Source organism: Stegostoma tigrinum, chromosome 26 (assembly GCF_030684315.1).
Source record: "Stegostoma tigrinum isolate sSteTig4 chromosome 26, sSteTig4.hap1, whole genome shotgun sequence".
In the NCBI taxonomy this organism is placed as follows: Eukaryota; Metazoa; Chordata; class Chondrichthyes; order Orectolobiformes; family Stegostomatidae; genus Stegostoma; species Stegostoma tigrinum.
This window is the reverse complement of record NC_081379.1, coordinates 28945445-28961664: the sequence shown is the minus strand read 5'-3', so window position 1 is coordinate 28961664 and position 16220 is coordinate 28945445. Positions and strand designations below refer to the sequence as shown.

Genomic DNA, 16220 nt, shown 5'->3' with positions numbered 1-16220 from the left:
GTTGCCTCCCAGTACACCGATTTCCAAGTGTTGCTGTTTTCTTTTACTATTTTTTGTCGTCTGGGCAGGTCTCAGAAAAAGGATTTGTATAGGACAGGAGGATGTAGGCAGACAACTGAAAGGGGGGAAGAGAAAGCACAGGGATCCACAGACAAGTTGGGTTGACATTCGTTGTAGGGAAAATGCTGGAATCTATTATTAAGGAAGTCTTAACCATGGACTTAACATATCACTGCATGAACAGCCAGTTAACATTGTTCTATAAAAGGAAAACTACATTTGACAAATTCATTAAACTCTTTTGAGGATGCAATTAGCAGGGTAGATAAAGTGGAACCTATAGTATAATATACTGAGATGTTTGAAAGGCACCATACAACAGGTGAGTATTGTAAAGATTGTATCTTAACATTTTACTTTATTTTTGATTGTGGTCTGAATTGGGAAAAGGAACATATTCAACAAAAGACTGAGGGAGAAACTGTTGTATATTTTAAAGGCACATTACTGAAACTTATGGTAATTCATATTTACAGTATGCTTTGCAAACAGGTGAGGGGTTCAGAGCTATAAGAAGAGATGGCCCAGTACCAGGCTGTGTGTACAAAGTGAGATTCCGCTGGCAACAAAGTGCTGATTAGTTGGTGGAATTGTGGCCATCTGTCAATGCCAAAGGTCATCAGCCTGAAGACAATTCTCCATTTGCCTTTTCTGTTACCCAATGAACCTGAATGCTAACTCTTTGTGCATTATGGTTGAGATGTCCCAAATTCTTCTGATCTGTAGTTTTCTGCAATCTTTCTCCATTTAAATAATATTCAGCTCCTCTATTTTTCCTGCCAAGGCACATCACCTCACATTTTGTCTTATCGGTCAAGGTTTTGCTTACTCACTTAACTTGTCTATATCCCAGTGCAAATACTTTGTGTCATCTTCACCTTCTGACCTATTTTTGTGTTGTCCACAACTTTGGCTATGGTATGTTCAATTTCCTCATGTAAGTCATTAATATACATTGTAAATAATTATGGCCCTAGAATTCATCCCTGTGGCCAATTTCCTTCCCTAAAGTACGTTAGTGAACAACGTGAGTTTTTATGACAATTGATAGTGATTACATGGTCATTATTACTGTCCAGATTTTTTTTTGTGTAAATTAACATTAGTTAAGGGATAATTATTGACCTGGACGTTTGGGAGAACTCCACTGCTCTTCCTTGTTGTAATTTCTTTGATCACTTGAGAGGGCAGAAGGGATCTCAGTTTAATATTACACCTTATTAATGCACTCAAATGTCATCTTATATTTTGTATGCCAGTATCAGGAATGGATTTGAATGCATGATTGTCAAATTTGGCACAAAAGTTGCCACTAAACTAAATCTGACACTGCTACAGGTTAACCTTTAGATTTATTATCGAGCCTAATGTATTCATAAAATTCGACTGATGTTTTTCAAATGCTTCAAATTTTTTAAAAATGCTGTATACAAAAAGAAAGTCTTCCGTTATGTAGTCTCTTTTGCTCTCTGTGGACATTCCCAAAACAACTTACAGCCAATTAAGTGCTTTTGAGGCAGACTGACTTTTGTAATGTAATAAATGTGGCTGCCACTTTGTGCACACAAGCGCCCATAAATTGCATTGTGATAATGACCAGGGTAATTTTCTTTGACTAGTCATGCCGATTAATCTTTTCTGAAGAAGGTTCCCGGCCCGAAACGTTAGCTTTCCTGCTCCTCTGATGCTGCCTGGCCTGCTGTGCTCCTCCAGCTCCACACTGAGTTATCTCTGACTCGAGCATCTGCAGTTCTTACTATCATTGAGGTTGTTCATACAAACCTAGTCTGTATGTGCCACCACACGCTGCCCTCAAAGTGACTGCGGGGGTTTGGGGTAGAGACTGTCTCACATCTCCTGCTGGATCCTGGCTAATCTAATTGGAACTCAAATCCATATTCGTACCAACCCCTAGTAATCTTTTAACCTCTTGCTTTACAGGAATATATCCATCTTTGCTTTAAAAATACTCCACCATCTTTTCAGGACGAGTTCCAAAAACTCCGAATCCATTGAGAGAAAAAAATTGCCACACCTGTATTTTAAATGGGTGACACCTTATTTTCAAACAGTGATACCTAATTCTTGTTTCTCCCATAAAAGGAAACATCCTGTCTGCATCCAACCCACCAAGAGCCTTCATGATCTTAAGTTTCAGTCAAATCACATCTTACTCTTCTAAACTCAAATGACCTGGATGAGGAAGTGGAAGGGTGGGTTTGCCGATGATATGAAGGTTGGTGGAATTGTGGATAATGTGGAGTGCTGTTGTAGGTGGCAATGGGATATTGACAGGATGCAGAGTTGGGCAAAGAAGTGGCAGATGGAAAAGTGTGAAGTGATTCATTTTGGAAAGTCAAATTTGAAGGCAGAATATAGGGTTAATGGCAGGATTTTTGGCAGTGTGGAGGAGCAGAGGGATCTTGGGGTCCACGTCCATAGATCCCTCAAAGTTGCTACCCAAGTTGATAGGGTTGTTGGGATGGTGTGTGGTGTGTTGGCTTTCATTGGAAGGAGAATTAAGTTTAAGACCCCCGAGGTTATGCTGCAGCTGTATAAAATCCTGGTTAGACCACACTTGGAATATTGTGTTCAGTTCTGGTCGCCTCAGTATAGGAAGGATGTGGAAGCTTTAGAGAGGGTGCAGAGGAGATTTACTAGGATGCTGCCTGGACTGGAGGGCAGGTCTTATAAGTATAGGTTGAGGGAGCTAGGGCTTTTCTCAGTGGAGCAAAGAAGGATGAGAGGTGACTCGATAGAGGTGTACAAGCTGTTGAGAGGCATAGATAGAGTGGATAGCCAGAGACATTTTCCCAGGGTGGGAATGATGATTACGAGCGTTATAATTTTAAGGTGATTGGAGGAAGGTATGGGGAAATGTCAGAGGTAGGTTCTTCACACAGAGAGTGGTGGGCATGTGGAATGTGCACCCGGGTTGGTGGAGTTAGATACATTACGGACATTCAAGCGACTCTTGGGTAGGCACATGGATGATCGTATAATGTAAGGTAGGCAGGATAGTTTGATCTTAGAGTTGGATAATAGGTCAGCACAACATTGTAGGCCGAAGGGCCTGTACTGTGATGTACTGTTCTATGTTCTATGTTCTAAGGTGTCCTTGCAAAGGAAGTCTGGAGAAAGATGCAGTGGTTTTTACTGAGGTTCACCACAGGCAGGTCTGCCCAGGACTCTGTGTTCTAAGGCCAGCTCCCCAGATCGCACACCAAGATAAACGCTGTGCCTGGAGGACCATCAACTCAATGAAAGACATTCTTTGGCCTGCCAGAAACCTGTTGGTCTTTCAGAACAAGGAATTGACCCTTACCAAATGTTTCAGTTTGGCACATTCTAAGATCCAGGACTATGTGCTGAGGATTGCAATAAAGTTTTGGGCAATTGCTGCCAAGGGGAAGTGCGGAAAGGCCACTGCCTGAGGTCTTCCTGCTGAAGTTAAATGGGGTCTGTTAAGTTATCGGGCCCTCCTGCTACCTCAATTATATATAAATATAATCTTATACAAGTAAATGATGCCTTGGGTTTGTTTGTTGGATTGAATAAAACTCTGATGTTTGTTTGTTTTCTCCATATACTACTACACAGAATTGAACAGCTTTAGTGACTTTAAATGTATATAGTTTTTATGGATAAAGGGTATTTTTGAAATTTAAAAAAGAGCCTGCACTAGCTCCCCTATTAAGCATTTCACTTTGTGCCATTCTCCTGCCTTCTCCCTGTAGCCGTGCACTTCATTTCTTTTTAAACTAACGTTTAATTTCTTTATTGAACCTGCTTTCACAACAAGCTCAGGCTCCATATTCCAGACTTAGCTACTTGCTGCATGTTAATGTTTTTCTTTCATTTAAGATTCTTTTGCTCAAATCTCTGGAGTGAGAAATAGAGACGGTGGAACAATTTGTCCTTGGGTAAAGTATGTATTACAAAATCCAGAAATGTCAATGTACCTTTATTGCATCAGACTTACATGAAAAGAGCACATCCTAAATACACACAGTGTCGTTCATCCATTGGATCACCTCATATGCCAACACACTCTGATGTTCAAATTTTGTTTTAATAAATCTTTAGTAATGGCTGTAGTTCATCGATATGTCTGGAATAGGTGAACACATTTAAAAAAGTCTCTTTATATTAATTTTATATTATAATATGCACTGATGTTGACAGCAGCCTCTTAAAATGAGCCAAACAGCTTAAGCTTGTAGTCTTGAGACCTGAACTGTGGAAGAAGAGCATCAGAAGAACCAACATTAACATCTTTTGAAATCGTATTCTATTTTGCATTATTTTGGTTTGGACTTTTGGCTAGTCTCCCAGTTTACCAGAATATATATACCAAATATGAACACAAATAGGAACATAAATCGGAGAATTTATTTTAAGAATTACTGGTTTTAATCTGAAATATTGGTAGTAAACAGATTTCATAGTTTTAGAATTTGATTTCAGCAGGCAATAACACTGAATTCATGCTTTTGTTTCATTTATTTCATGTATCTCTGTGTAATATTCTACAAATCTGGTTAAATCAGTTAGAGATGGTATCTGATACAATAAAAAGGACTTTCATTTGTATAGCACCTCTCCCAAACTAAAGGCTTTCCAAAGCACTTTACAAGCAACAAATTACATCTGAAGTGTAAAGGTAACATAAGAAAAGAGGAGGCAATTTGTACACACTAAAGTTCCACAAGAAGCAACATGATAATAAACAGTTAATCTGGTCCAATGAAATTTACAGATGGAGAAATATTGGCCAGAGCAAGGGGTAGAACTGCTTGATCCTCATTGAAATAGTGCCATGGGTTATTTATGTGCAACTGGGAATCTGTAAAGGATTAAAAAGAAATATACCTCAGTTAATTGAGAGTAATGTCAATATAGAACACATGAAGACTATCATGTGGTTAATTGTTTTTTAAAAATCTAAGAGTTGAGTAGAAACCTTCTTGTGAAAATACCTCTTTAAACACTACAGAACTTTCTTGTTTTATAATTCACAATACAGCTGCTTCTTGTGTGAAAGAGTTGGTTACACCAGGATTTCTATAATGATGTCCTTGGGCCTCTACTGTTTGTAATTTTTATTAATGACTTGGATGAGGGGATTGAAGGATGGGTCAGCAAGTTTGCAGACGACGCGAAGGTTGGAGGTGTCGTTGACAGTATAGAGGGCTGTTGTAGGCTGCAGCGGGACATTGACAGGATGCAGAGATGGGCTGAGAGGTGGCAGATGGAGTTCAACCTGGATAAGTGCGAGGTGATGCATTTTGGAAGGTCGAATTTGAAAGCTGAGTACAGGATTAAGGATAGGATTCTTGGCAGTGTGGAGGAACAGAGGGATCTTGGTGTGCAGATACATAGATCCCTTAAAATGGCCACCCAAATGGACAGGGTTGTTAAGAAAGCATATGGTGTTTTGGTTTTCATTAACAGGGGGATTGAGTTTAAGAGTCGTGAGCTCTTGTTGCAGCTCTATAAAACTTTGGTTAGACCGCACTTGGAATACTGCGTCCAGTTCTGGTCGCCCCATTATAGGAAAGATGTGGATGCTTTGGAGAGGGTTCAGAGGAGGTTTACCAGGATGCTGCCTGGACTGGAGGGCTTATCTTATGAAGAGAGGTTGACTGAGCTCGGTCTCTTTTCATTGGAGAAAAGGAGGAGGAGAGGAGACCTAATTGAGGTATACAAGATAATGAGAGGCGTAGATAGAGTTGATAGCCAGAGATTATTTCCCAGGGCAGAAATGGCTAACACGAGGGGTCATAGTTTTAAGCTGGTTGGAGGAAGGTATAGAGGGGATGTCAGAGGCGGGTTCTTTACACAGAGAATTGTGAGAGCATGGAATGGGTTGCCAGCAGCAGTTGTGGAAGCAAGGTCATTGGGGTCATTTAAGAGACTGCCGGACATGCATATGGTCACAGAAATTTGAGGGTGCATACATGAGGATCAATGGTCGGCACAACATTGTGGGCTGAAGGGCCTGTTCTGTGCTGTACTGTTCTATGTTCTATGTTCTATGTTCTATCTCAATTCCTTTTTTTATGGCCTGAGACAACTGATTAAGAGCAGCAAACTTACTGGTTAACATAGATTGCATCATCTGGCTGCAGGGTGTCAGCAATTTTGAGTTTTGTAATATTGCATCAGTTGATGTCCTGATTTACCTTCGGTGCCAAGGTCTCTGATGAAGTCATTGGACTGGCACTTGAAATTTTCTTTTTCTCTCTTGCTCCTATCCCTGCCTTCCCTTCCTACCAGTTCTGGCCAATGTTTATTAGTCCTGCCACTTCAGGACATTTGAAGCGAGAGCTCACTTTTGTAGCCTTGTTGAGCCAAGTTTTTGGAGTCATGTTTAATTTGTGCCTATTCTTGCCTTTTCAGCATTTTTCAATTCTTGAAATGTGAGGCGCAGACAACAACAACTGAACAATTGGTTAAGCAAGCATGAAAATATGATTTCTTCATTTATGTAAAATGTAAGAATTTAAAAATTTTCTGACCTTGTCAGGATACGTTGGTAAAGTAGGAAGTCAATTTCTCAACCAAAGAAGTTGTGGCTGAGGCAATTGGAATTGGGATAGATTAGTGCCCTTTATGACATTCAGCTGCTTTTGAGTTTTTTTTTATATCTTTGACAAAATGAATTTGTGGAATTGCCTATCAGCAAGATAGTTAGGCTGTGTAGAATATTGCAGAGGAATCATTGTGTCATTTTCAGATGATTAACTAGGATCTAAAGAGTAGTACCACAGCATCATTTGTCAGTATGAATGATGACCAAGGGGGCATAATTTTAAGCTGATTAGAAGAAGGTATAGGGGAGATGACAGAGGTAGGTTCTTCACACAGAATGGTGGGCACATGGAATGCGCTGCTGGCAGTGGTATTGGAGTCAGATACTTTAGAGACATTTAAGCGACTGTTGGATAGGCACATGGAGGATAGTATAATGTAGGGTGTGCAGGGTAGATTGATGGGCCTGTACTGTGCTATACTGTTCTATGTTCTATGACCAGTCCATTTTGCCTCACCTCGAACATTTCACAGATGCAAACTCAATGTAACATGAAATATACAATGTACCAATCATTACCCTGAGGTGCCTTTGGCAGATTTGGGATACCAGGGCATGGAAGCATTTTATAGTTTTGAAACTATCATCGCTTACAGCAATGAGAGGTGATGGCCTAGTGGTATTTTTACTGGACTGTTAATCCAGAGACCGAGGTAAGTTTCTGGGGACCTGGGTTTGAATCCCACCATTGCAGGTGGCAGAATTTGAATTCAATGGAAATCTGGAATTAAGAGCTTGATGTTGACTACAAACTGATTGTCAATAAAAACCTGTCAGATTCACCTTAATGGAAGGAAACTGCCATCTTTACCTGGCCTGGCCTACATGTAACTCCAGACCACAGCAATGTGGTTGACTCTGAACTGCCCTCTGGGCAATTAATACTGCCTAGCCAGTGACATCCTCATCCTATGAATGCTCTGCATTAGAAAACCTTTACCAACAAACAAATCTGACCTGAACAGCAGAAGAATGGGTGTAGAGCCTAAATGAATGCTCAGGCTGATGTGAATGGATAAGTTGAGAGAGAAATGTTAATTCAAATACACAGTGTAGGCAGAAAATTTCTGTTAAGAGGAAAGAAAATCATGGGTTTCTATGATTTGAAAGACAATGTAGAATCTAAGGAACGGCAGGGAAGGTAAATTAGAGGTGGTGAATGATAAAATCAAATTTAAAGCAGTTATGGAATGCAGATATATACACAAAACAGACAAGAATATTAGAACTCCAAAACAGTTACCTGGAAATGAATGCAGATGAAAAATATCAAGAGTACAATCAATCCAATTACAATTAGTATGTTACAAAATATCTACCTTCCATAGTGCTGCATATAGTAGAAAACAGTATATCACCCCAGATATAATGGGGACTGCAGATGCTGGAGAATCCAAGATAATAAAGTGTGAAGCTGGATGAACACAGCAGGCCAAGCAGAATCTCAGGAGCACAAAAGCTGACGTTTCGGGCCTAGACCCTTCATCAGAGAGGGGGGTGGGGAGAGGGTTCTGGAATAGATAGGGAGACAGGGGGAGGCGGACCGAAGATGGAGAGAAAAGAAGATAGATGGAGAGGAGAGAATAGGTGTGGAGGTGGGGAGGGGATAGGTCAGTCTGGGGAGGACGGACAGGTCAAGGAGGCGGGATGAGGTTGGTAGGTGGGAAATGGAGGTGCGGCTGCACCTCTCAGTCGCGAACCATTTTAACTCCCCCTCCCATTCCTTAGACGACATGTCCATCCTGGGCCTCCTGCAGTGCCACAGTGATGCCACCCAAAGGTTGTAGGAACAGCAACTCATATTCCGCTTGGGAACCCTACCGCCCAATGATATCAATGTGGACTTCACCAGCTTCTAAATCTCCTCTTCCCCCACCGCATCCCAAAACCAGCCCAGCTCTTCCCCTCCACCCACTGCATCCCAAAACCAGTCCAACCTGTCTCTGCCTCCCTAACCTGTTCTTCCTCTCACCCATCCCTTCCTCCCACCTCAAGCTGCACCTCCATTTCCCACCTACTAACCTCATCCCACCTCCTTGACCTGTCCGTCTTCCCTGGACTGACCTATCCCCTCCCTACCTCCCCACCTATACTCTCCTCTCCACCTATCTTCTCCTCTATCCATCTTTGGTCCTCCTCCCCCTCTCTCCCTATTTATTTCAGAACCCTCTCCCCATCCCCCTCTCTGATGAAGGGTCTAGGCCCGAAACGTCAGCTTTTGTGCTCCTGAGATGCTGCTGGGCCTGCTGTGTTCATCCAGCCTCACACTTTGATATCATCCCAGATACCTATTTCTGCTCTCTTCGTGTTCTTGTTTTTCTGTTTCTATACTTCACGTCACTTTTCTTCCCTTGCCGTTGTTTTGATTCTCTCTCTATGTTTCTTTTCACTTGTATCAGATTCATGGTAAATTTTGGTAATATTATAATAGTAGTGAAAGAATCCATTGATGACCAATCTCTCTGTGACTCCCTTGCCAGCTTCACACTCCCCGCTAGCCCCACCATGCCCGGCTCCTTTCCTTGCGACCGCAGGAAGTGCTACACCATCCAAGGCTCAAAATAAATCTTTCACATCAGAAAGGGGCTCACCTGTACATCCATCAACTTGGTCTACTGTATCCAGTGCTCCTGATGTGGCCTCCTCTACAATGGTGAGACCAAACATAGACTCAGAGACCATTTTGTGGAGCATCTGCGCTCTGTATGCAATAAATGACAACACCTTCCAGTAGCCAACTATTTTAACTCCCCTTCTACTCCCGAGGGGATATATCCATTCTGGGCCTCCTCCAGTATTACCATGACACCACCTGCAAACTGGAGCAGCAACACCTCATATTCCACCTCGAAAACCTACAGCCCAATAGCCTAAACATGGAATTCACCAGTTTAAAATCTCCCCACCCCCAGCCTCAACTGATGCCCAACCCCCCCCCATCCCCAACTCCTTGACCTGACATAACCTGTCCAGCTTCTCTCCCACCTCTCTGACCCTCCATCCCACTGACCAATCCCCACCACTCCCTACCTGCACTCACCTATCACCATCCCACCTACCTTCCCCAGCCCCACCCCTCCTCTCTATTTCCCAGCTCCCATCTTCCTCCCCATTTCTGAAGACGGGTCCTGACCCAAAACGACAACTTTCCTGCTCCTCTGGTGCTACCTGTGCCTCCAGCTCCACACTGTGTTATATGCACACACACATGAATCTATGGGGTGAATTTATACTTGCAGATACTTTTTATTTTGCTCAAAAAGCACACAATTTATAGACAGTCAGTCAATATGGGGTTTTAGAAATTCCTGTTAGAAATAAAACCAGTCTGACTTCAAACTAAAACACAGATTCTAAACTGCGTCTCACCTAACATGCATTGTCTGACCTAAACTGTCACTTCTTTGCACTGATAAAGCCTTTAGTTCTCTCAGGACCATAATTTCAAAGGAATTCAGAGATTTACATGTACATATTCATCAATTAAAACCTTCTAACTGATTAAAGATTTAACAGCACCTTCGGTTTGCTCAGTATATCCTCATCAATGGTGTGAACCTTTAATCATTTACGTATAAATTCTGTGTCCTATATTACCTCTCTCACTAACACCTGAAGAAGGACTGAGATACTGAAAGCTTGTGTTTTCAAATAAACATGTTGGACAGTAACCTAGTGTCATGTGATTTCTGACCTCGTCCACCCCAGTCCAAAACCGGCACCTCCACATCATTGCAGAGGAGAGTTGACCTTTTTTGTCCAATACTCTGCACATTGCTTCAATTTAATTATCATCTCATGCTCTCTTGAATGTCTCAATATACCTGTGCTAGCAACTCCTAGCAATATGTTCCATACGCTAATGATGTGATAAAATTTCTGCTAACATTTCATTAGCTTCTTTTGCAAGTCATTTAAACCTATGCGCTCTCATTCTAAAGCCTTTTACAAGCAACAATAATTTTTCACTATCTACTGTATTCAGCCCTGATGACTTTGAAAACTTCTGTTACATTTTGTCTTTTTTCTCTCTAAGGATAACAGTCCCAATTTCTCCAATGTTTTCTCATAACTGAAATTATTCATCCCTAGAATCACTTTTTGTAAATTTCTTCTGTACTTTTCCTAATGCATTTACATCCTTCCTGTAGTGTTACCCCCATAACTGTACACAATGCGCCAGCTCAGGGCTAAAAAGTGTCTTTTACAATTCCAGCATCGCCTCCTTACTCTTGTACTCTATGTCCCCATTAGTAAAGCCAAGAACACTGTATTCTTTATTAAAAGATCTCTCTACTTATTCACCTACATTCAATAGTCTCTGCATATATACATCCATATATATATATTACCTCTGCCCCTGCACTCTTATTACAATTGTATCCCTTATTTTGTATTGTCCAGCCATGTTCTTCCTACCAAAATGCATCACTTCAGACTTCTCTGCATTGAACTTCATCTTCCATTTATCTGCCCACTCCACTAACTTGAAGGTGCCCTTTTGAAGTTGTACACTGTCCTCACAGATTTATATTATCTGCAAACTTTGAAATTGTCTCTTGCATACCAAGATATAGACCATTATGTCAGGAAAAGTAAGGGATATGCTACTGACACCTCTAACCCAAAAAATATCTGCTTCTATTAATGGACAGTAATTTGAAAGCTTTCTGATTAGAGGCACACTGTCCTTTCTCTCCTGTCCTCTTTGAGTACGGTATTGAACATTGTGCAGGGTTTGGGAAAAGGGAGGAGAATGGCACTAAATCATAAAGACCTTTTGAAGGGCCAGCACATCCACGATGGGCCAGATGGCCTCCTCTGAGTTGAAACATTTCTCTGATTTTTTGTGATTCTGTGAAACTGTAGTACTGATGTTAAGAGTGGAACGGTTGTAACTAATGGTGGATTCCTTCCCTAAAACCTCATTTTGGAGAGCTCATCCATCATGTAGCTGTATGACATTCTGGCAAAGACCTTCTTCTGGTCCTAGCTGATGAGGCACTCATATCCCTTAGTAACATGAGGTTAATGGAGATTTTCCTGCTGGATACATCGGAGATTTGTTCTGGGTTTATTACCAATTCCAGGGCAGACTTAACCCAACTGGCAGTGACAAAATATTGTAAACTGCACTCACCCATGAAATGGATTATAAATTTCTCATTTAATTGCTCTTTCCCTTCTGCTTGTGGATGATGGTGTTGATGCCTTTCCTCATGGTTACACAGACTCAAATACAACTCAGTCAGTAAGCTTCTACAAGTTTTATTTGCTTGACATTACTAACAACCTTAGTCTTACTCATTTAGAGTTGTGGATTTGCCCAGACTTTCTGCATACAATCTTCCAAAGCCCTTTGATAAATGGCAGGAAAGACTGAAAGGACACATGATTTCTGTGGGCTTCATGTCATAAAATCTGGCACAAATGAATTTTATGATCGTCAGAATATTGATTGCAATTTTGGTACCCATCCACCTTCTGCCTTTGGGCTGCTGATCACAGACATTTTTGTGTGTGTGTGTTTGTGTGCATGCGTGCTTGTGTGAAGAAACATGAGGACATCTCGTCTTACTTTATGGAACAATATCTGGATAGAAAGATGAACATGGAGGTCTCCACAGCAAAGAATCAGGCTTGCTAACTCTTCATATGAATGTACAGACAAGGAACAGGACTGAACCATTCAGCACTTAGAGCCTGCTCTACCATTTAATAAGATCTCAGCTGATCTGATTGTAACTTTCATTCACATTCCCACCTACCCACGATAATATTCAGCCCTTGTTTCCCAAGAATTTCTCACCCTGTGCCTTCAACGTATCCAAAAACTCCACTTCCATCCCATTTTCAGGAAGAGAATTCCAAATACTTATGACCCTTTGTGAGACAAACAATCTTTTTCCTCATCTCTGTTTTAAACTATGGCTCCCTAGTTCTAAATTCTCTCTTGAGAAGAAACATTCTCACAACATCTGCTCTTTCAAGACCCATGAGCATCTTTTATGTCTCAATCATGTCACTTCTTATTTAACTGACAGCCTACCTATATCCTTCATTGCACTTCCTTGATGTTTTCGAGAGTCAAGAATCTCAATTTTGCCTTCCAACTCTCTGGTTTTCCTGAAATTGACAGTCACCTAAGATGAGGCAGTGATCAGAAGAGAAGTGATCTGCTGTCAGTTAACGTGAACATGACTATTTAGGATATAAACAGGAAATCTATCCTTGAATATTCAGAATAGCCTGCCTTCAAATATGTATCTGCATGTTGCACCATCTGTAGGGTTTCTGAAGAGGTCATGAGTTTGGCATCTTTTGCTACTTCAAAAAGGATTCTGGACATGGCGTCCAGTCTGCTGTTGGCCCTGCCAGCTTATTCAGCCACATTGATGACATTGTTGAACATGATTAGCTGTACTGTTGTGGAGTTGGGCAATTTAGTTTTACAAATTAATGCTGCTACAGCCCATGGAAATTTCTACAAGAATTATTTACTCGTAGCTTGATCTATATACATACTCACTTTACTTAGGTTAAAACATAAAATCTCTTTCAGCTCCCATTAATTAATCAAGTGAGTCTGACATTATCACTGCATCATCATTATGTATGCTTTTAATGTTAATCCTATTACCATACATTTGCCATCTTCTTGAAAGCAATTTGCTAAATTAGGAGCAATTAAGTCTTGCGCTGTTTTCCAGCTAAGTCTGATTGCCAAGGATACCATGTTTCTTTGTCGAAAGGACACCCCCGAACTGAATGGGTTTTTGTTACAATTTGGCAGGTTTTTAGTAGCATTACTGACACCATCCTTTTATTCCATTTTTTAAATTCTTTGAACATCTGTCCACTAATGAATAACTGACACCAATGCAGTGAAAAAGGTAATATCAAGTATAAATCTGGACTATTCTTGCATATCTTAACGTTTATAATCACTGAAGCCCTAGATTGAGCATCATCAATAAACTATGCACCACAAAATTATTTTTTGTGTTTTTCAGTTTCATTATTTGTTTCGTAAATGAGGAAACTTATCCATGACCTTTGCTGCCCATTTTAAGGTAACGTTGCCATAGTGTCAAGATGACCACACTCTCATTAGAGAGAGATGACAAGTGGTGAGTTTAACTTCAGGGTCACAATACATCAGGGGAGAGGGTAAGGGTGAGAAGGTGACACCTTCATGGCAGCCTTAGCCAGTACAGAAATTGAATTTGTGCTGTTAGCGTCACTCTGCATTGCACACGAGCTATTTGGTTAACTGAGCTAACCAACACTGCAGCCCACTGAAGCAGTAAAACAGCTAGTGATATTATGAAAACCCACACCCAATAAATAAATAAGTACAATCACCCTTGTCACGTACCTCTCTCTCAATGATCAATTCCAGCCCATGGACTATAAGAGATTGCTAAGGTCTGCTTCGCAAAACATTAGTCTTAACAGTAGTTAATTTTCATTAATGATGAAAAGTTAAGAGAAAACAGAGACATGTCACACAAGAGGAAAACTGGACAGAGATAGCAGGAACTGCAGATGCTGGAGAATCTGAGATATAAACGTGTAGAGCTGGATGAACACAGCAGGCCAAGCAGCAGAGGAGCAGGAAAGCTGATGTTTCGGGCCTAAACGTCAGCCTTCCTGCTCTACACCCTGTTATGTCAGGGAAACTGGACAGTCTGGCACAGCAGTGTACGAGTGGCCACCGTAAGCTTACGGGACAATTAACATAACCACAATGTTACAGTATGCCAGGATGACAAACAACTGTCATACACAAAACTATGTTTGCAGTGAGACTGAATTCATAAATTTGAAAATGGGCTGCACTATTGTTACTCCCTTGCACAAAAAATAAGACACTTCGAATGTAAGCAGGTATTTACTTATATTTGGAATCAGAGACCTCGCCTACAGAAGGAGATGCTCTGAAACTGCAGGCTCAAGTCCCTAAGCTCCCCCCACCCGGCTTACCCCACCCCGTACACACTTGTTGGTATTGCTAAAACCCGCCGGACCTTTGCTTTTGCCGATTGGCTGCAGTCCCGGACAGCAGTAAACGCCTCCTGAAAATCGGATTGGACAAAACGGCGGCGGAGGCGGTGATTGGCCAACGCCCTCACCATCCTGCGCCGCCATTGGTCCGTTGCAGTGACGGATGGGCGAATGTCTGTTGCTTGTCAATTGGTCACACCTCCAGGGCGATCGGCTCAGCCGATAGGCAACGTAGCCAATCAGAGCGGGTCGTGCGGATGGGCCAAGCGGCCGTACCATGTGGAGAGAGGGAGGGGGAGGCTTTATGTTAAAGGAGTGCAGTTGCTTCCTCCTCGGGTGACTTTCCTTCTACTGTTGGATCTGGAGGGAGAGGAGCTTCGCTGTCGCGGCAGGGTGTGGGGTAGGGTGTGCGCGGCCTGGATTTCAGCTCGCTGCCAGCTGCGGGGTAACATTGTAACCGAGGGGATACTTTTGTAACCAAAAAGGGGGCGGAGGGCGCTACGTTGACACAGCGATAGCCGGCGAAGATGTCGAAGGAAGAGGTGGTTAGCGAGGTCATTGTGGAGTCTAAAGTGATGTGGTACCCCGACTCCAAGAGGAACACACACATGGACCGATTCAGGAACCTGATCAACGACAAGTTCGGTCTCCAGTTGGGTAGGTCTGTGTGTGTCTGTGTGTGTGTGTGTTTGCGGCATCGCCCTTCGGCAATCCGGTTGCTGCAGCCTGAGCTTTTCTCCAGATTTCTTCAGGTCTCAAATGTAGTATCCCTGGCCTTATCCTTCCATTACCTAGACCCCGCACGACCTCATCCAGCTTTCTGTCCCTGTTGCCCCGATGCTCCCTGTTGCTTTGTTATCCCCGTCGGTGACACCCCCTTTTGAGAAGATTGTAACTCCCATTCCACCTAAGGCGTTTTTAGACACTGTCTTTTTGAGTAAAGTTCATCTGTCAAATCTAAGGCCATTCCTTTCTTCATTATGTCATGGGGTATTTTCCTGTCTTATAAGTTATGAAATCCCGTAAAGAGAAATTGTTGGTACCTATTCCCAACTGGTTCACCATCAATATTTGTCAGAGTGGAATTGTGCACTAGAAGTGATTAACCAAGTCATTAATCTGAAGTGAAGGCAGATCATTTACTTTAGATTTTTAATGATTTGTTTATTTTTAAAATATCGAGTGTCCGAGTTTTAACTTCTTATAAACAAGCATGGCAAACCAAGTTCTCGCAAATGAAACTTTCGAAAAATCTGTTATGAGCTTTGTCTGGAGCGTACTGTAAGTAACTCCTGAGCCCTTTAATTGTCCAGTCTTCGAGAGTAATTTAAAACCAGCACGTCAGAATCGTAAAGTAAAATCAGTGATAAGTTGGTTGGTCGTGTGCAGCTAATGGCCGTCGGCATGCTCACAATATATCTTTACACAAATTATTTTGTGAACATATAGCAACAGTTAGTGATTTTGTTGTCATCAGAAAGTTTGGAAGACTGTGATCACGTATGCCACTTCGGCATAGTACTCAGATGACAACATCTGTAAGGTTGACCATTTGTCA

General features: G+C 41.8%; 1 protein-coding gene across 1 annotated transcript in view; it reads left to right on the top strand.

Annotated features, from left to right (window-relative positions):
• The first annotated feature begins 14898 nt into the window (after positions 1-14898).
• aacs (acetoacetyl-CoA synthetase) overlaps positions 14899-16220 on the top strand; it is a 171712-nt gene continuing 170390 nt past the window's right edge. Inside the window, exon 1 of the mRNA XM_048556592.2 lies at positions 14899-15319. Within this exon, the coding sequence (XP_048412549.1) occupies positions 15190-15319 (130 nt within the window). The 5' untranslated portion in view covers positions 14899-15189. The remainder of the gene's footprint in view (positions 15320-16220) is intronic.